We start from the raw sequence: 22,188 nt of genomic DNA, 5'->3' as shown, positions 1-22,188 counted from the left end.
TCCTCCTAGTTAGTGGTTTGGAAACTGCTGCAGGTCAGTCGACACCAACACAACACAGACTTGTTTTGAGCACTTTTGCTGAGTGGGGTCTTGTGTTCTTTATTTAGCAAATTCTGTGTCTGTGATAAAGTTGTTTTCTGTCTCTGAGGGAACTAAACCTGATACAGTGATCTACTGATGGTGGGGTCACTTTAGGTCGCCCTGCTCCATGCACTGCACCTTTACAAACATTTTGTTCAGACATTATCTGACACTGAGAAAGAACCTTTTTGCTCTGAGATCTACAGCCTCAGGTCAGATAGTGGAGCACAGAGTTCAAACCAGACATGGTGAAGCAGCATTTAGCTGTTATGCTGCACATCACTGGAACAAACTTCCAGCAGAACTGGAATCAGCCCCAACTGTAAGCACTTTTAAATCCTATTTTTTCTTCTTTGTTCTTGCTTTTAACTGTGTGTTTTTTTATGCTGTTCTTTTTAAATGTTTTGTCTTAATGTAAAGCACATTGAGTTGCCTCTGGTATGAAATGTGCTATATAAATACAGATGCCTTGCCTTGCCTAGAATAACAATTTGTCCTCTGAAAATGACATCAGAGCTAGGTGAAAGTGTCAAATTTGATTGCTGACATAGAAATAGTGCAGAATCTTATATATTTCCTAAAGTTTGTGTGTTTTTGAATCCTTAACCCTTCTGATTGTTTCCAGATCTATGTAATATATCAAAATCATCATCTCAAACTCTTGGACTGACTGTATATGAAAATAAAATAGCTCATCCTTAGGTTTCGTGAAAGCTACAGTATGGTTTTACCCATCAATTAGGACGAATGCAGAGAGCCAACATGTCATGTAGAGCTAACTGGTGTATTTAGACAGCAGTTTCACTCCATGGCCAGCTGAAACCCCATCATTATGCTACAGTAAGTTCCACTGAGCTGCTTTGGTTGGACTCTCTAACTAGTAATGCCATAGATGGAGAGCTACTGTGTGTTCCAGTGGAAAACTTTCCTCCAGGATGACCCCTCTCCGCTGCATTAAAGTGCTGTCTGTTCTTCAAGGCAATGCAGTGCTGCTTGCATATTTGTCAGATAAGCAGAAATGCATGTTTTTTTTAAGTAGATGTGACCAAAAAGCTTGCACTATCAATCCCCTCGCTCCTTCAGCTGATCTGATGGTTGGCCTTAAATAGCCTCACATGCAGATATTACTAATGCATGACTCATCTTAGATCTGGACTGGAAATATGAGCTTCAATGACTAGAGTACTAACTATTAGAGTTCTCAATGGACTGGGCCAGACCCGCCTGACCAACCTGACCCAGGCCGGAAATATATAGAAATGACTGGGGTCAGGCCTTGGGCTTCCTTTTTTTAAATGAATTAACTTTTTTTTTTTTTAAACAAAACACATCTTCTTGCTTGTTGCACTATGTGTTGTTTATTGTGAAATGCATTGTTCATTTTGGTGATGATTGTCTGCTAATTAAAGAATGTAAAGTCAGTTCAGGGCTCCAGTCTGCCCCTAAATGGAGGCATTTTGCCCTTAAAATTTGAGACAGTGGAAGTAAATTCTTCTTGTGCATGTGCAACCAGTAAATTGGCTGTTTGTTTTTTTTTACACTGGTGAAACATTACGTGATGTCAAGTGCTACTCCTAACCTGTGAGCCCAAACAACACCCCGCTCTCTGCAGTAGTCTGTGTCATGCTGCTGCTGCTGCTGCTGCTGCTACTCACGGGTCGTCCATGAAGTCGTAGATCTCCCTCATGGCGACTCCTCCCACGTTGACAAAGAAGACGAGGCGGAGCAGCACCAGGTAGTGTTCAGGAGGCATCCACAACACACACTTCAGGTAGAAGGTGTTCAGCTCTGCCAGGAGGAACTGAGACGGGACAAGACAAAATAACACGTCACAGAAAATAAATAATTCTGTTATTGTAACTTTATGATCTAGTTACTTTTCTGAATGGCAGTTTATTATTTATAAAGGAAAAAAATCTTTAAATTGTTAGATTGTTTGTTAGCCGAGCACCTCCAGACCTTTTTTCTTCTTTTGAGTGTGTGCGCTCTTCCCTCTTCTTTAGTTTATTATTTATGAAATGTTTTGCTGGCATCAGAAATCCAAACTTAAATCGCATCACAATAAGAAACTGAAACAGATCTTGATTATCATTGATTTCCTGTCAATGAACTAGTTGCTTAAGTGCTGTATGTAAAACTTTTTTTGGGTTAGTTTACACACTCTTGACTCATTTTTGTTCATGTGGAATACATTGAGGATCTGTAATGATGAGGCTTCATGTTCAATGTTCAATCCGATGCCGTTCCTACCATAAAGATGATGCCTAACACAGCCAGCCAGCGGCGAAGGTTTGAAGCAGGCTTCCACTCAAACTTCACCCAGCTGTACGGTGTGAACTGGAATGCTATACGCTTGATCTTCCCCCTGGGAGGCACACAGCAAAGACACAGTCAGAATTAAACATTCATAAACACTCAGATCAGTAATTAAAAGAGGAAAAAGCGACATGGTATGGTACATGGTAATCTAAGTGAGGTAGCAGTTCTGCTGAAAACACAGTGGTTGTCATTTATCAGACGTGCAAGGATCTGCATTTATCAATCTGAACGTGAGCGTAGGGTACGCAAAAATATCACGCTAGCTCTGACCAGGTGTTCGTACATTTGAACCAACATGCAGAGCGAGCCGACTAATGCAGCGATGCGGACCTCATGTTGTTTTTGTTTTTATTAGTAAAATAGTTAAATAAATAAATACGATGCAACCACTGTCGAAAACTTAAAGGACAATTCCGGGCAAATTCAACTTGGGGCTGCATTTTCCTATCATTTTAGGTCTAAAAGAAGGAATCTGAAGATTTTCAGTTTAATTGCTCCTGTTTTGCGGTACTTGTGTCACCACATCGCCACGGCAGCGACGAATGGGAGTGGATGGAAGTTCCGCTGCTTAGGCTGTTTACATCCCTCAAAGCCGCAATTTTTTCCACAGACAGCGTCAGATGGCTACTCAAACATGCACCGAGAAGTTTATTTACTTCAAGCAAGCCGGCATGTTTGTAAAACTAGATCTAATTGAAAGTCTTGCGGAGTCTGAAAATTCCTTCTTTTAGACCTAAAATGTTAGGAAAATACAGCCCTGAGTTGAATTTACCCGGAATTGTCCTTTAACTCGACTTTTATTTTGAGCAACTGAGGTGAATTTTATTTTTTTTAAACTACGATGACAGATGCTCATGAAATCGGCAGCGTACACACTTTTCGTAAATCACACGTGACACTTGGCGTACGCTGATATTTACACCTAAATCTACACCAGATCCTACGCACATTTGATAAATGGCTGATATGTGCAGTCTGAAAATTACACCTTATAATGCTCACACACACACACACACACACACACACACACATAAGTTAGAGAAATAAACAACAGTCTAAATCATGAGGTACAGTTCTGTAGCCAAGTCCTGGTAAAGAACGGGAGGAACTCCTCTCAGAGTGTGGTGGGTAAAGTCGTACTTGTATGTAGGAATGTTCCATAGGCCCTGCCACTGGTAGGGCTTCATCGACAACCAGGCCAGGGTCTTCATACCGCAGTAGATCCCCAGACCGTTACACACCAACACATCCATGATCCACTGGGGAGAGAAAACACAATCATCTCATTAGGAGCTGAAGAACAGTGCACCGTGATGCTCCAACGCAGCCATGACCCACCTACGCAAATCTGTGAGTAACGACGTTTTCTCAGGCCTGTGTGTGGGTGGACACAGACTGAGCCTGACTTAGATCCCCCCCTCCCCCCCTCACTCTCATATTAGTTGTGTTGTAACTGAAGGGTTGGTAAAATACACACAGCGTTATGCCTTTAAGATTATGGGGTTTGAAGACCTCAGAAAACAACAAAAGATTGGTCACATGGAATAATATCAGTGTGTGCAGCCTCTCGGGCACCAGCAACAACCGTTTCTATTTATTTAATGTATCCATTCTACGTATAGCAGAGATGTATAACTTGTACTGTACTCATTGTAAATAAACAGTTGTTTGTGTGACAAATTCAATATCCAGCCTCACTCCCTGCTGACGCAGTCCACTTAATGTGTTTTTTACAGTCACTGTGTCCTTATGTAACAGCCCTGCTATATATCTGCTTATACTCTGTTGTTGACTTGGTTTCCCCTGCTTCCATTTATGCTGCAGAGCCTGAAGAGTTCCACACTTTGTATCATACAAACAACTGAGGATTTAACTGTTGTCGTAACTCTCGGTAACAAAATGAACCGGCTTTAATGATGCATCAGCAGGCATTAGTTGGCAGGAGATTAAAACATCACAGTGCTTCCTCAGCTTTTAAAGTAGGACACTGCTACACACTCACTTCCACCTGCTTATGTACAGAAATTGCAGGTTAACTATGATCATCAAAGTTCTATTCACATTAGGGATGCACTGATCCGGCTTTTTCAGTCCCAACGCCGATACCGATACCTGGGCCTAGCGTGTCGGCTGATACTCATCTGATACCACTGTTGAATTAATCAACTGTACAGTACAGTACACCTCGCCATGTGGAAGACAGTGAAGGTATCAGGCTTGACTTTAACATGACTTTCCTAACTTTGTAAACCACTGTTGCTGTGTGTTTGACACCTGATTGGCGTCATGGTTCAGCCCCGTTATCTGATACCTGATCTAGAACTGATATTCGATCTTAAAGGGATACTTCACCCAAAATCGATAATTCACTAATTTTCTACTCACCGTCATGCCAAGGAAGGGTTTGGAGAACTTTCAGAGTTATCAAAACACTTTTGGAGTTCCAGGGGGGGTCCGGCTGGCAACGGATTTTCATATAATGGCGGCGGATAGAGCTCACTTTTGAATTGTCCAAAACACACACTATGAAACACCCAAATACCTCCATACTGCTCGTCTGTACTGACCCAAGTGTCCTGAAGCCGCCACATGAAAAAGTTGTATGGAGGTATTTGGATGTTTCATAGTGTGTGTTTTGGATTATTCAAAAGTGAGCACAATCTGCCACCATTATATGAAAATCCGTTGCCAGCCGGACCCCCCCTGGAACTCCAAAAGCGTTTTGATGACTCTGAAAGTTCTCCCAACCCTTCCTTTGTATGACGGTGAGTAGAAAATTGGTGAATTATTGGTGAATTGAGTCAATTTTGGGTGAAGTATCCCTTTAATATTGGATCAGTACATCCTTATCTTATTTGTTCTAAATATAGATAATCCGGTTATCGGCATGGCCGAAGATCAGTATCGGGCCTTTTTTTCCAAGACAACCAATAAAATCAATTTATTTTAAAAACGCACTCCTCTTGGCTCTGAGTTTGTGTTGTTCTATAAAAATTCAAGAGCTTTTCATCACAGATTTTCACAGTGTACAAAAAACAAACAAACAGTATACGGTATTTAGTCTAATCCCAGGTGTGTTATTCTAAATTTTGAAAATTTTCATTTTTACTGTAAATGAGTATCGGTTCTAGATATCAGTACCCTTGATTACTAATAATCGATATCAGTATCGGCCCTGAAAAATATCAGTCCATCTCTACTTCTAAATGTATTGAAAATTCAGCCTCATGTCCTGCACTACAGCTCTACGTTTTGTGTGTGTGTTCAATCCCTGTGGTGGCTCACAGGAATCTCCATCTAACACCAGTCTGAGAACATACCAATCTTGATTTAGAGAGCACAGCCAACATCAAGGCTGCAGCAAGCAGCTACTGCTAGTGTCTGTTGGTGTCTTCATGTTGGGTCCAATCTGCTGTCTCTAACATGTTTTCACACGTCATTATTCAGCATTAAATTTGTCCTTAGGCAACACTTGTTGATGAGCTTATTGTATCATTGCAGAGATAATCAGAGAGAGATAATCAAAATAGTATGTAAGTACATAAAGAACCAGAGCAATAATATACAGCATGTACGTACGTGGTCCCACCAACACTCAGAGAAGTTTGGTAACTGGTGCTCCAGGCTGTATTCAAGGAACTCAAACATGACGCTGATTATCATACACATCCACCAATCCCGGATCATCAGAGTCTGAGGAAGAAATCAGAGCAAAAGAGACGGGTGAGGAGGAGGAGGAGGAGGAGGAGGAGGAGGAGAGTGGCTGATGGTCAGGATGATAGATTATGGAAAATTTGTGTTTTCCGCATGATTCTACAACCACTGACTGAAGAGTCTGTTCCGTCTACAGCAGATAGGCATAATCAAGTTTCAAAGGACAGATGTCTATAAACATACAGTACCAATCAGACACTTTGAATTATCAAGCCACAACAATACAACCTCATGTGTTCTAAATGGCGTGTTAAAGTGTTATCTGTAATTACCGACCATGAAACTGTCTCTCTCTGCGTGTCAACAGGATGAATGATCATTTGTCACATGTTCATCGCTCACGGTGAAGGATAAAGGGGAAGTTTGTTTTGTTTGCTGTTTGTATGGTGACAGGTGGCTCTGGGTAATGACGGTGCAGCTGAGGCCGGTTCGCTGGTCGGCCCACCCTCAGTGTTCAGAGTTCAATCATGTTCAGTGTGTTGGGCAGCCTGCTGCAGACTCACCTTGATATACCATCCCAGGAAGTGAGCTGGAACAAAGCCATCCATCTTGTCCTGTTAAAAGACAAAGTGTATATTCAACATGTTTTTATTAAACAATTATTCATAAAAATAAAAACAAACATGAAGGTTCTATTATTCATGTGAAATTCAAATATATTACTGCAGCTCTAAAGCTGGCACATGTTACATCACTGAGCTACAGCTGTAGCTTTGAATTGGTTTATGTTAAAGTATAAACACAACATGTAACTCTGTGTTAAACACATATCTATGATAAAAGGGGCTATTTGTAAGATATTTGTCAGTTCTGCTAGCCATCATTGTGTTTGTTATAATCATCCTCTGAGCAGTGCTACATCTTCAGGACAAATTGGAGGCTACAATGAGTCACTATTAGAAAGTCAATGGCCTGGTGCTAGCTGGTTAGCATGCCAACTCTAGTAGAAGAAAAGATGTGATAGAGTTACACTCATTATAATGTTGCTTTCCACTGTTCCATTCCAATATATTCCTTCAAGACCACTAAGTTAAGAGATGCCAATGCTAATAGTTGCTATGTGGCAATAGCAAAGCCTTCAAATACATTTAAAATAAAGCCACAATTAATTCGTAGATTAATCAATTGGTCAAATTCACATTGATGGGGCGGTGTTTAGCTCAGTTGGTAGAGCACCCGCCCCATGTGTTGAGGCTATTATCCTCACTGCAGGCGGCCCCGGTTCGAATCCCGAATTTCCTGCATGTCATTCCCCCCCTCTCTGGCTCCCATTTCCTGTCTCTCTCTCTCAACTGTCCTATCCATTAAAGGCAAAAAATATACTAAAAAAAAAAATTATTAATAACCAGTTCCAACCAATTCTGCGCTCAAATCATATACTGATTAAACAGCCATCATTCACTCTTATCACATTTTATAGAACTAACAATTAACTGAAAGAACAAATAATTAGCAGATGAATCAATTATGAAAAGACTTATAAGATGTAAACGCCTCTTTAACTATCACATAATTATCACATTAGTACCAAGCAGAAATGGGCACAGTGAGAACTGGATCACTGTGTATGACAAAACTGGTCTGGGTAGGACAGAGCACAGAGTACAACACACCCAAAACCAGTTCTTCCTTATTCGGTTTTCCCTCATTAGTTTGTCCATCCCTCAATAATAAAGCATTTGTGCTCTGTTAGTTCTGGATAGGAATTAAACACATTTGAGTTCCTTATCTTACATAGTCCAGATCACTTTAAACTAACATTACTAGTGCGTATTTTGTTACAATTTGATATAATGTACGTTTTTCAATAGATTGTCTGTAATTTCGTGGTGTGTGGTTTGAGCCACTCTGAGAGGCTGAAATCAGGCCAACGCTGGAGACTGGGCCTGGTCACGGCAGCAGCAGAGCCGCCGCCTCCCCAGGGGACAGAGACGACCTGCTTCTAACTGACAAGCTAAAATCTGCATCAGACACAAACCTCTGGAGCCAGTCACCACAGAGACACACTAACTGTGTTTGTTTGTGTGCACACACATGAGGAGAAAGAGGAGGGCAGGAGAACTACAGGAGAGTGAATGTGTGAATGGACGAGTAAAACAAACACAGACAGAGGGAAATAGATGATTCTCTCTCTCTTCTTCTCAGTTGCTGCAGAGGTGTGTGTGGCCACAATAACTGAGATCTAGGTCATTTCCTTATTAGTGATAACTGAACACAAATCACACCATATTATAAATAGAAGGGACTGGGATGGCTTAATTAAAATGTGTTTCAAACCAAGAACCAATGAGATTTAGTCACTCAAATCGTCATGGCCAAGCAGAGGGGGTGTCCAGATGAGACAGAACAGAATGAAATGAGTCAAATTATTATTCTCACCCAGATGTTGTGGAAGGGGTCAGTAGTGTTGTCTGGGTCATAGATGAGGCAGTTCCCTCCATAGTCGCGCTCTGGGAGCGGTACTCCCAACTTGGGGTCAATGAACTTCATGAACTGTCGTCCATCGTGCACCGTCTGAACAACAGGGTTTACAGGAGATGCATAGAAACTGTCAGTATTTAGTTTCCCTGAGAAGTAGAATTACATCATTAGATTTCTCTTCTTTCTTTCTTTTTACAATGAATTGTTTATTCAGGATCCCCATTAGCCAACACACAAATGGCAGGCTAGTCTTCCTGGGCTCCTTTTCAAAAAGTACAATATAAAACAACAATACACAGATACAGTTACAATAAAAAGAAAGAGAAAAAAAGTTCTCAAAATGGTAACATAAAAGACTAGTAACTGACTTTACATGTTTCTTAAATGCTTTTTTACTTGGAATAGTCCTAATATTTAAAGGAAGAGTGTTCCATAATGAAATGGCTCTATATACAGTATATAACAGTGCTTTTCATTGAATTAGTTCTTGGTCGTGGTAATGGTAATTATAAAGGAAAACCAACCTATTCAGGATACTGAAATGTTTTCAAATAAACACATGATGTAATTATTCTGACTGTAAATTATGTCCAATAATCTTGATTAGCAACAAACTTTTACCAATTAAAAAGTAACGTATACAGTATTTTATCTCTACCTGTGCAGCACTACAAAAAGAACTGGGAAAAAATGATTTCTCTGTATTTAGCCTAGTTTTTATATCACATTTACAATGTTTGTACAGATCAATAAGTGGCAATCAACGCTGCATTCTCATTCAGCTTTTTTTTAATCATGCATGTTTTGCCATTTTACACATTTCTAATACTTTCACCAATATCCCCATCATAAGTCAACTATTCAAACCATTTTAACAATATGAGGCCTGATGAGATGCAGTTTGGAAGCTGTAATGTGTTGTTATCTTTAACAGGGTCTGGTCAGGCTCAGTGATGAGACATTTTAATTAAACCTCGAAAGAGAAAAGAGGCTTCCAGGGTTCCAGATGTGGGACCAGATCACAGCGGATAAAGCAGCACTGATTAGAGGAGAACCCTCAACAAAGTCTTTTATTGTGACCAGACCTCAGGCGTGCCTGTAAGGTGCCTTGATGAACTAAGCTGCGTGTTTTTTTGCAGGATATAGCTGTTCCTCTGAACAAAGGTCATTGTGTGAACCTCCGCTCTGCCACAGACCTGGTGCCTTGTTCTGGGAACAGGGACTGTATCAAATAAAACCCCCAAGAAACACACAGCATACCTTGTAACTGAAATGCTTTCAATGTGATCCCTGTATGAGTGTGTTGTGATGATGTTTGCCCATCTGAATGTCTTAGTGAGTGTTTCAGCCAGTCAAGGCACAAAGATCATCAGACTACCCACCTGGAATAAGATGAATATGAGGAAGAGCTCATAGACGACAGTGACACAAAGCCAGAACCGCCAGTAAGCTACAGAGAGAGAGAAGGCAGGTTACAATGGTGGTTATAGCAACAAATTACCCAACACAAATAATAAAAACAAAACCTGAGGAAACTTGGCTTGGTATCAACAGAACTCCATCATTTTCCACTTTTATGAGAGCTTGAACACTGCTGATTGGCTTTCTCAAGTCTTGGGATATCTTTTTCTATCCTTTTTCTGTTTTATAAAGTTGAACAATCTTCTCCCTCAGGACTTTTCACAGTTCTGTTGCTTTCCCCACGGCTCAGAATCCAGCAAAGTCAGTGCAGCAATGGATGAAATGTGCAGGTGTTTTTCAAGAGCTAAGAATCTCATTGACTTTTTATACACAGACACTAATTACAAGCAATCAAGTTACATGCGTGCACAGTTTCCCTGAGTAACCATTTAAACCAGTCTGTGTCAATCTGTGTGTATTTTATCAGGGTAAAACCTTGAGGGTATGAAAACTTTTGATCAGGGCTGTTTTGGTGGTTGCACTTATTTGGATTCAAAAAGATCAAACACAGTTGTGTGATAATAAATGGCTTCACCCAGCCACTAACGCTGAATAAAAAAAGTTTTGTTGCATTATTGATTATATTTTCTGAAATGTAGCCAGTATTTCACAACTTCTGCCAGGGTATGTAAACTTATGAGCACAACTGTAAATTGTAGTTGTTGTTTTTTTGCCAGAAGCTATCCTGGACTAATTCCACACATAAGAATGAACATACTGTACTTGTATTATTTCTGCTGTCATAACTGTATAAGCTCAGTGCTCAGTTTGCTGTGACACTCCCTGCTGGTGATCTGCTGGGAGTTGCAGGTTGCACCTGAAATCCCCTCTGGGTCTTTTCCCAGGACTCAAACCTGTGTTGTTTCAACCTCATTGCAACGACAGGAACAACAACTCAACCTATGCAGCTGGATCAACAGGTCAGGGTGTGCGACGTAGTTACTGAACACACATGCAAAAAACAAACCCCCCTTGTCTTTTGGGCAACAAAAGGAGGGGGCAAGAAGGAACAAGTCGTGCAACGTCAATTGGCGGCCAAAATTCTTGCAGGGCCACTTCACGCCTTCGGCCTGGATCCGTCCTCCACACCCTGGTGGAGGACGGATCCAGGCCGATGGTTATCTTCCTTCCTTCCTCTGTTTTCCAGTTGGTTGTGTGTTATTGTTCCTATGTGTCTCCTATGACCTGGTAAATACCTAATTACCCAGAGGTACACACAGTTGTGTGTTGTGCTTCATATACTCAGCCACACATGATGTGGTTCACCATGTGATATATGACCTAAAGACATGTTGATGATCTATTGGAACCAAGTAAGAAGTGATTAGAGGTTTATGAACAATCTAAAATGCCCAAACAGCTCTCCCAATTTGTGTGTTTGTGGAAATATTGGGTGTGTATATGAGTACAGGATATTATCCGATAGGTCACTCTTCCTGTCTCCTTCGCCGCTGCTGCAAAATTATGGCAGCTGCTGCAATGTCACAAAGTCACAATTACACAAACCTGCAGAGGGCTTTTAATTTGAAATGATGAATCAAGTGGAGTAACGTAGCAACACAGGCCGGGGTAAGAGGGAGAAGAGAGAGACAGAGACAAAAGAGACATACAGTACAAAGGAGAGAGAGAGAAGGGGGGGATCTAAATCTAAAAGTTATAATGATTTAAGACCTATTGATATTCACCCTGACTGTCAGCCTCTTCACATGTGCACTACCCTGCTGAAACAAACCCAACTTGTACGTCATTGCTCTTCATTTGAAGAATTAGCTTTCACACTGCAATTTCTTAAAGGGATAGTTCAACTTTTTGGCAAATTGGCCCATTGCCATAATCCCTATAGTGTTAAGAGTATAGGTTCGTTACCTTTAATTGTCGGTGCAAGCTGTTTTTAGAACGGCGGAGCAGAGCTGCGAGCTGCTCAGAGCTATGCTAAGGAGGCTAATGGGATTTCTTGGTTTCCCTCATCAAACTCATCAAATACACAATCCAACAACTCCAAAACGCTCTGGTGGACAAGTTGTGACCTGCACATTCACCACGCTATGAGATAGTTACAGAACGTTACGAGACAGAGTCGTTTTCGAGGTAAATTCATGCAAAACTGCTGATGTGTGATGATGTGAGTTTTTCACAAAGCGGTCTCTGCATTTGCCTCGAAAACAACTTCATGTATTGAGACACTTCCTACATTTGGTCCTGTGTTTGGTCTGAGGAAAGGAGCTCTCTCTGGTCCCTTTAACGCGGACTGTACAGCTCTGGTGTGAAAGCGACATAAATGCATCACTTCCATGTTGAAGTTAACTGAGGGTCTTCACCTGATGTGGACTGTTTTGATTGGCTCTCCGACTCGTGCCATGAAAACACTACCTGCTGACATTTACTCAGATGTCGGCTTTACTTTACTTTGGTCAGTTCCATTTTGCTGGCTTTTGTGCGTATTGATTCCCTGCACTCACAGGATCCAAATATCATATTAGGAGCCAACATGAGATTCTCAGATGATGCTATTGATCGACTGAGTGGTGACTGCTCTAGGGTTCTCCAACCCATCTACCCAGGAGAGGCGATCAAGGACTCATTACAGAAGACTCAGCACCTGGGTTTCTACTGATAATATCTTACTGTATGGACACCACAACCTTCCTGTCAATTACTGTGATGAATTTTCAATGGCTCAGTTTTAAAACAAGTGCTTTTTAATGCTTAGGAGGCTGCACTTATCTGTAAAGTACACAGGGCAAACAAAGGTCACTGTGACATACAGTATTTGGGGCAGGATACACTTTTTTAGTTTTTGTTTGACATTACACCCCATATCAGACAGACAACAGTAAATAAACACACACAAAGTAAGGTGGGGGGGGGGGTGTGAAGGGCACTTCTATATTAGGATGTGGCAACCTTGGCCTGAGAAAACAAATGAGCTTTCACTGAGATGTAGGATAAATAAAGGCAAAGGATTCTGGGGGAAAGAAAACATTGGTTTCTTTATGTGACAAATGTGCTCATCTCACCTGGATGTGGTCTGGTGAATGGTCCATCTTTGGCTTGTGTCACACCAAAACAGAGGAACACCAGGATGCTGGCTACGATCCCCCTGCAGTAGCAACAATAAGAAACACAACTAATTTATACTACTTCGCTGAAGACTGTTAACACCTTTAAAAACTCCCTTTAAACCTTTGGCAAACAACTGTTGAATAGAGTAAGGGGCTTAAACACAGGAGAACAAGAGGAGGAAGGGACTGTGTCATGAATCTAGAGGTCTGTCTCAGCAGCTGACCATGGACACCAACCCCTTAATACCATCCCTTTGCTTACTAGGACATGAGACCGGGCTAGAGTTCGCAACAAAAATGAAAATAAAACACATCTTCTTGCTTGTGTGTCCGGTAGGGGTTGCATGACTTCAGATTTTACTCTAATGTTATGAAAGTCGAGTCGACGCCGACTAGTCGCCGATGACGTCATTCATATTTTTCCCGTCATAAATACAATCACAGGAGAAGGGAAATGCTTTGCAACAATCTGTATTCACTGACAGACAGCTCATGCACATACATTAGTACAGTAACCCTAACCCTAACAATAAACAACAAGCTGTAAAACAGTTTTTTTTGTAACATACACTCCTCCTATATAAGTGCAAAAGAAAATACTGTAGCTACTGTCTGTTAAACAATTAGAGAGGAAAACGACACACAGGCAACGGTCTACAAGCCTAATCACCATCACAGTCTCAGTCACAGATTTTGGTTTTCGGTCTTAGAGTGATCACGGATCAACACTGATCCATTGCACCACTACTGGCTCTCCCTCACGATCATCCACATCCTCACTGTGGACACTCTCACCTAGAATAAAATTAATAACCAAGTTTACCAAGTGTGTTCAGCAATAGAAGACAATAAAGAGACCCCGAGTCGTTTGCTTTTGGTTATAAAAGAGTCTCATATTAATGTGGATTAATCTACATTACCCACACTTGTTAATGGGTCCATTTTCGATAAATATATTGTTTTGTCTTTAGTTATTTTGATATTATTATATAGTGGTCAGTTCGCCCAGCATTTCATACTTTCGGTTTCCCGGACGCTGCCCGGCGGGTCATGGGGATTACGCAACCGGATCGCTAGTTGGTAGGGGTGGGAGAAAAAATCGATTCACATAGATATCGCGATATGTTTTTTGACGATTTTTAAATCGATTTTTTTTTTTCAAAAATCGATTTTTTTTTTTGAAAAAAACATTTAAAAAAAGAAAAAAAAACATTTTTGTGAAATTTTTTTAATATTGTGCAATGTGTATTTGTTAGCCTCTTTTACATACAGAGAGTACAGGCTTTGAAAAGGGTTTAAGTTCACTTTATAATGGAGTATGTTAATTTATAGGCTCCTACAGTATTTGTGTGCAGATAAATGTTAAAAATGCGACTAAAAATCGAGAGAATCGGCAATATCGTAGAATCGCAATTTAAATCGAATCGCCATCCAAAAAATCGTAGAAGAATCGAATCGGGAGAAAAGCATATCGTCCCAGCCCTACTAGTTGGCATCATTTATGGTCTTCTAACCTCCGACTTTCATTCTTGATCAATGAAAACATTCTTGGCAAATGTTTTCGCTTTCGTCCGTCCGGCTCTCCTCTTGGCACAATCACCTGATCAGCAACTAGTCGACGTCAAGCTCAGAATGTCATTGTGGAGCAGTAAAGTCAATTAATCGACTAATCGACTAGTAGTCTGTGCAGCCCCTAGTGTCTGGCCCAATTGGTATTATACTCAAGTTTCATCACATCATTGTGGTTTGAAGAGTAGAAAATTAATTTTACCATCATGTCATCTTCACTATTATTATCAAGTGCGCCTGTATTAGAACGCAATAAAGACGCATCAGGCCAGGCAGGTTTTACCCTTTTAATTTTGGCCAGGTTCAGGATGAGAGTTAATACTTGTGAGTCGGGCCGTGTCGGTTCCTGGTGGGGTTTAATTTCCCGGCCGGTTGGGAACTCTAGTCCAGTCTTAACCTGTTGCCATCAGGTCGTGTTGCCATGAATTGCTGATGCGCTGAGACGACGACGAGGATGCTGTGCTGCTCTTCTAAACGGCTGAAGGAAGCTTAGACACTGGACATGGACTGGAATGAGATTACTGCTTGTGCATGCCAACATGTGTGGGAGCATGAGTGTGTGTGTGTGTGTGACTGAACGACTGTGTGTGTAGGTAGGACAGTGTGTCTGTGTGTCGATGCGGGGGTTACATGTGTGTGAGACACATGATGAGAGCGAGCCATCGGCCCATTCTCTCCAAAACAAGCGTGTGAGAGGATGAGTGAGCCCGACAGTGTGTGAATAAGAATGTGACCGAGGCTGGGACTGTGCGTGTGAGTAGCGTGTGCCGCTGCCAGGAAGAAGATCTAGGGTCTTTATCCAGACGAGCCGGACTGTGCTGACTGCAGCAAATCCCGTTAAGAGCAATCCCACAATCCTTCGCAAACACAACCTACAGCCCCTCGGTCTCTGTCACAAACACTCACGTCGTTTATGCAGCTTACTTGTGCGTGTACTATTCAAATTAAATACCCACACATGCTGCCCCTGCTGCTAAAAAGCAACCGGAACATATAAAATGAAAGCAGCTCGTTTTTCTGACACAAAAGTTAAGACAGGTTTGAGACTTTCTGAATTCACAATGATCCAAAACTAATGACATGTCCTTGTAATAAGCCTCCAAACAGTAAACTGGCAGCAGAGACTTTTCAGCACCGAGCTTCAGGCGACAGCAGGACTCAGAGAATAAAGAATGAAACGCACTTTGCCAGATTTTAATCCAATGAAATGGTGACATGGTTGGTCATGCTCTTCCTTTTCACAGCCACCAGGGTTTTTTTATTTGGTTTCTGTGAAAAGCTACAACTGGCTACACGTGGCCTTGAAAGAGGGCCAGCTGCTGCTCTCAAGGGGGAATTCACTGGTGTTGAATGTGATTAAAAATCGCTGTGGTTAGTGACTGATTTTGTTCCGTGACCAATGCATTTGGCCTTGAATGACAATGTGACTGAGACCACAAGAGACCAACAACAACAACAAAAAGCACACTTGCATGATTTCCTAGCATTCTGGGCAAACAGTTTGCAATCAGCTGCCTCCCTAGACTAACAGACCTTTACTCTAAATTAAAGGTGCCATATTTTACAGTTGAAGAGCATGTATTATCGCTTTAAAAACTAGAAACAACTCAACTCAAAGTAGTTTTATTTCTCTTTCTCTCTCTTTTAGTCTTATCCTACATGTTTAGAGGTTGGTGCACAAATCAGAGGAGAGGTGATTGGCTAACTGTTGTTTGAAAGATTAAATAAAGAAATAGCAGATTCCAGGCGAAGAGCCTCCGCAGTGTTACATGGTATGTCCGGTGGCTGTGGCTTGGGGCGTGGCTGAGAGCTGTGACTGATTTGTTGTGACATAACAAAGTTACTGCAGTCCTGACGGCTGGTTTTAACCTTCATTTTCTGAATCCAGGTTGTGTGCATTCCTCTGTGGACTGAGGCTGTGATACAATCACAGTTTTAATATAGAACCTAGAGCTGCTTTATAATCAGAAAAGGAACAAGTCTTGTTGTGAGAGACAGATAGAGGAGATAGAGGAACAGAAATCAACATCTAAACCAGGCTCGATTCTTATTCCATCAGATTTCAGTCCAATAAAAGCAGGCACAGAGGATTTGGGCCGCCTGCTGGGTCCTGCAGGGACACAGAGGAAGTGATGAGCACAACGTACTGACCTTTTAGTGTTATAGGCCGTGTCCTGGGGGGTCTCCTCCAACAGCGTGACGTAGACCAGAGCACAGGTCAGAATAAACAGCACTGTCACAGTATGGGCTCGCCTGCAGAGAGAGAGAGAGAGAGAGAGTTACATACCAAAATGTTAAAGAGAGAGCTGCACGTCCATTGGCTGAAAAAAAAAGCTGAGAACTGGGACAAGTTATCTGTCTGTAATTCTGTCTGCCTATGTGTCCTCCTGCCAATCTGTCCACCTCTGTCCTCCTGTCTGCTTCTCTGTCTTACAATGTCAAAATGTCAAATGTTTCCTGTCTAAAACTGTAGAAGAAATGGATTTACAGTGAAACTTGAAATGCGTGTGTGTAAACAGCCGTCTTGTATTCAGGATTGGAGCACACACAGATATCAGAAATGTCTCCAATCGCCCGATTTGAAACAGCTGTGCCCCCCACACAGGTTGCCATGGTGCGCGAGCGATTCTTGGACCAGCTCATTCTCCCACTCTAACCTCCTCCCATAGACTCCAATTATAAACTCCAAAACTGTGACAAAAACAAAAAAAGAAAAGCAGTTCAAATGTGATACATCGGAAATTATACAAAATATCAAAGGGCTCCATCTAACTTGAACAGCCTTGTGGAATGTAAATTAAGAAAATGAAGGAAAAACAGTTTCTGTTGATCGACTGTACACAAGGGAGAAACTAAAGTGAATAAAATTAAAACAGAGGTAAGATAAAACAGATGAGTTGAAACTAATCTCTGGAGGGAAACTGTACTGGGTTACTTCTGCTGAAAATAGCAACAAAAAGTTATGCAACCAACATTAAAAAAAAATATAAAACTAATTTTTGTTCCGGCCTGACTGTTAAATCCTCAGCAGTTTTGGATCTGGCCTCTTAAACTAAATAACATTTGTTTACTTGGATCGACCAGTGGAAGCGGAGTTTGAAGGCTGTGATGTTGGTCATATGGTATCTCCCATATCACCCCATGGCAGAGAAAAAAAACCTTGGCCTTGGCCGACAGTTACACGCTGTGGGAGCTGAGGTATAAATCCGTGCTATCTTTGGGGTTTATCTCAGCTGAGGGGGCAAAGTTTTATTTAACTACTTGCTGATAATGTATGGGTCAGACATACATACAGAAGTACGGTATTCTAAATCATTCAGCACTTGAATGGTGTTTTGGAAGGTTGACAGGTAAATAATAACAAGCTCATTCAGAGTTAGAGAGTGAGATGAGACCTGAATACTGAACTTAAAACACTTTGACTGATCCTTGGACTCATCCATTAATCACTATCACTCAGGATGGACCGAAGAAAAGAGCAGACCTGGAATAAGAGCCAACACAGTCGCTGTTAAAAGGATAGTTCAACATTTTGGCAAATTGGCCCATTGCCATAATCCCTATAGTTTTAGGAGTAGGTTTGTTACCTTTAATTGTCGGTGCAAGCTATTTTTAGAACGGAAAGCGTTGCCGTGAGCTGCTCAGAGCTACGCTACGGAGGCTAATAGGATTTCTTGGTTTCCCTCATCAAACTCATCAAATACACAATCCAACAACTCCAAAACGCTCTCGTGGACAAGTTGTGACCTGCACATTCACCATGCTATGAGATAATAACGGAAAGTTATGAGACAGAGTTGTTTTCGAGGCAAATACAGAGACTGCTTGCCGAAAAACTGTTGGATTGTGTATTTGATGAGTTTGATGAGGGAAACCAAGAAATCCCATTAGCCTCCGTAACGTAGCTCTGAGCAGCTCACGGCTGTGCTCCGCCATTCTAAATATAGCTTGCACCGACAATTAAAGGTAACGAACCTACTCCTAAAACTATTGGGATTATGGCAATGGGCCAATTTGCCAAAATGTTGAGCTATCCCTTTAATATTAAAAGACGGCATACAAGTGAACTGTGAAGCCCATGATGAAGTCAATAAAGAGCAGCCACCAGTGTCTACTGAGATAATAATAGGACAATGAGCAACAATAAGGCCAATTCAAACAGTGCTGCCTCAGGTAAAAATGTTAAAAAGGTAGTTTCACATGCAACTTTAACTCCAGGCTTTAGTATTCTGTCCCAGCAAGTTTTTCAATGAAGTAAATACTGATATTTCAAAGTTAACAGGTGTTACAAAGCCACAGAGCCTAAGTCGTTTTTAAACACATAACATGACAAAGAAATTAGCTATTTATTCTTTAAATTTGATTCTTCAAAGAAATGTGATCAATACACATTATGTGCAGAGCATGAGTTTTCAAATCTATCTATGCAATGGTTATACGGTGTCTAAATGACCTTAAACATATCCTTCTGTCCTTCAGTGTCTTGTTACTTGTCACATGCCAAGATAAAAGCTGATGATATCATTGAAGAAAGGAGGTTGAGGCCAAATTAGAGCTAAAAGGGATGTGAGACTCAACATGGACCCACATACAGCAACATTTGGATGCCTGACTTAGCAGTAAGTCTTAGCAGATTTTAAAACCACACAGAACGCCACGCCACGGCTGTGCAGGTGTCAGCATCTTTGGATGTCGTTCTGCTTCTACACTAATAATGCAGCTTTTCATGACAAACATGTCATATATTCCCACGAGCGCATCGGACTAGCAGAGCAGTGCATGATGAAAGCATGTCCCCTGGTATTCTCGGTGATGTCTGCCTGACGCAGCCTTCCCCAGAGACCGAAGGTGCAGTCGACTGTTTCCAAATAAATACACCATCCGTGTTTGCAGTCATAAAGGAAAATGTATGAAAACTGTCACCCTGTGTTTTTAATAGCTTCAGGGCGGCAGTGGAGGTCGGTTGGACTGAGGCGTATTCCTATAAGCTGTAATGAGATTTTACAACCGCAGGGGATTTGTTAATGAAGATAATAAAACAATACCAGTCTCATCATTTAATTTAAATGATAAGACTATAATGGATACTGCGTGTAGAGCTTCATTTGTATCTAGATCACTGCCGTCATCTGACTCAAGAGTGTCTCCCCTCTTTGACTGAGAGCCTGGCTCGGAGATGGCACACCAGGTGGTGTTCACATTTTCTCCCTGGTCTGCCGCCTTATCCAACCTGTTTGGCAGGAGGCACAGGAGGTTTTTTCTCTTGCCTGACAACCACACACACACACACACACAACACCAACGGGAGGGAGAAGACACAGCGGAAATGCCAGCCTGAGGCAAGTGAGCGAGGCTAAGCTTAGAATAAAATGTCCACCAATACTGAGGCTCTGGGCATCTAGATAAATCAGTACTGGTTGAAGACAAGTCTGTGACCAATTAGAGCATATGCTGAAATGTCCTCATGTTGCCCCGAGGCTGAAGGCGGGAGGCTGTGATACGTTTCATAAATACAGTTTTGAGTCCTTACTGGACAAAAAAAGAACTTAAAAACTTTTTTTTATAATACAACATGCTCCATTGTCAGCTTTGTGCATTTAAAAACAAACTCTGGTTATCCCTGATTGGTCCACGAACTCTGCAACGGGCCTTGTGACACTTAAAGAGCATTGAATGCCCTCTGAACAGAATTTTGCTTTGAGTGATGTTACCACACTGATTTTAGAGTTGTTCTCCAAAATAACATTTAAAAATAAAACACTTTCCATGACATCATCATAAGCTGAATGCACAAAACCATCCCAAACGTCTCAGAGAACTGAAATGTCGTTGCAGAAAATCTATGAAAGGAAAAGCCTGAAACAGCGTGTCAGCACAAAATTCAGCCTCATCACTGACTTCTATGTCAAGTCCTTCCACACGATTCCTCTTTTCACTATGAGAAAAAAAAAAAAAAACTCCAACTCTTTGTTAATAAGCCAGACACATGGTGACCTCCTTAACAACCTGTTCTTAGTAACAATTCATAACACGTAGGTAGGAGACTCACACACATGGCCATTGTGTCAGAGCACTAACTCCAAAACAAGCAAACTTTTATCTTTCACTGCTTTTGTGTGGTCTCACATCATGAGTCAACTAACTGTGAGATTTTTGTGCATTTTAGACTATTATGAATAGTGAATTCTGACTAATGTGCTACACATTTGTGTTTCTTTCTTGTTTTCACGGTATGTATTCATGCAACACCTATATGCCATTATGCTCTTAGTCACATGGTTTTACAACGTCTAGCCTACATATTTTCACACTAACCAGACAGCGACAAAGCCATTCTTCATTTCCAGGTCTCCATGACAAGGAGAAACAATGGGCGTGCCAATGAAGCACAGAGTGAATTCTATACCAGCAATCACATAAATCACAGGAGTGATTCAGAAATCTCAGCGTTTACTGCGATTTCTTCAGATTGCATGTTGGTATCTATCTGGACTGATTTTTGCCAGATTTTTAACTTCAACTAATTCAATCTGACACAAAAATCCACAGTAACTCTACCTACATGAGGTTAAAATGTTTAGAATTTGTGAAAATTGCTCAAAAGAGAAGTTCCTGGATGTAGCTTGGCCTTTTGTTAAATTTTACTTCATAAATCACTATATATGTATTTATTTATCTAATCTAATGTATCTAATCTGACAGAAACCTTCCACGCTGTTGTATGTATGTTATCTCCTCTTATGTAGCTGTACAGGAAAACTAGATCCCATGACTGTAGCACAGTGATCAAAAGTTCTCATTAAGGCTCTAACTCACTGGATGGACTAGTTTCCTCTCTGCTGACAAACACACTGGGTGGCTTAGCAGATTTTTTTTTTCCCCAACGGCCCCTTTGCTATAACCACTAAAGCAGAGCTGAGCCACACAGGAGCGACAGGTTGAAGAGCCGTGGTGGTGGTGGTGGTGGTGGTGGTGGTGGGTGTAAAATTAAAGAAAGCTGAGGTAGAGAATGTGACTTTTCCTGACAACCCTCATGGCCTGCATTCTCTCACCCTGTGTGTTTGTGATTGCATGCAGACTGCAGAGCACACACTCTCCTTCCAGTTTACCGCATGCACACAAAGTATCCGTCATGGATGTCCCTCTGCTGAAGCTGTAGGTTGTGATATCGACTGACCAGCAAGCTCTGAGCTTTATGTGCAATGTAAGCAGCAGCTGCAGGACGGTAACTGTAAACATCAGCAGAGCACCTCTGAACCTGCAGACACCTTGTGAACCTTTTTGCTATCATTTAACAATTTCACCAAAGCACATTTAAGCTTGACATCAGAGTTGCAACACAGATCACCGTACATCTAGAGATCTGGAACAAGGTCACAGTCCTGGATGTGATTAATGGAGGTCACCTGGGCCCGTCTTTCACTTCACCTTGAAACACACCCTGCTGCTGTCACCAAACACATGCGTCTCTCTGCAGAACTGTGAGTTGGACAGTGCTGGGTGACAGCTCAACCCATCACTGCAGCATTCAGTATTTGACATGCACACTGTTGACATTGGC

General features: G+C 41.5%; 1 protein-coding gene across 4 annotated transcripts in view; it reads right to left on the bottom strand.

Annotated features, from left to right (window-relative positions):
* ptdss2 (phosphatidylserine synthase 2) overlaps positions 1-22,188 on the bottom strand; it is a 31,184-nt gene that overhangs the window by 7,535 nt on the left and 1,461 nt on the right. For all 4 annotated transcript variants that reach the window (XM_083974006.1, XM_083974005.1, XM_083974008.1 and 1 more), the window contains exons 3-11: positions 16,779-16,880; positions 13,014-13,096; positions 9,918-9,985; positions 8,494-8,628; positions 6,618-6,668; positions 5,980-6,093; positions 3,541-3,659; positions 2,332-2,446; positions 1,737-1,882 (exon numbers count right to left, since the gene is read on the bottom strand). In XM_083974006.1, the coding sequence (XP_083830132.1) occupies positions 1,737-1,882; positions 2,332-2,446; positions 3,541-3,659; positions 5,980-6,093; positions 6,618-6,668; positions 8,494-8,628; positions 9,918-9,985; positions 13,014-13,096; positions 16,779-16,880 (933 nt within the window). The remainder of the gene's footprint in view (positions 1-1,736; positions 1,883-2,331; positions 2,447-3,540; positions 3,660-5,979; positions 6,094-6,617; positions 6,669-8,493; positions 8,629-9,917; positions 9,986-13,013; positions 13,097-16,778; positions 16,881-22,188) is intronic.

Source organism: Trachurus trachurus (assembly GCF_905171665.1).
Source record: "Trachurus trachurus genome assembly, chromosome: 6".
Taxonomy (NCBI): Eukaryota; Metazoa; Chordata; class Actinopteri; order Carangiformes; family Carangidae; genus Trachurus; species Trachurus trachurus.
Note: the sequence above shows the minus strand (reverse complement) of the source record. Positions and strands in the feature narration are given on the sequence as shown.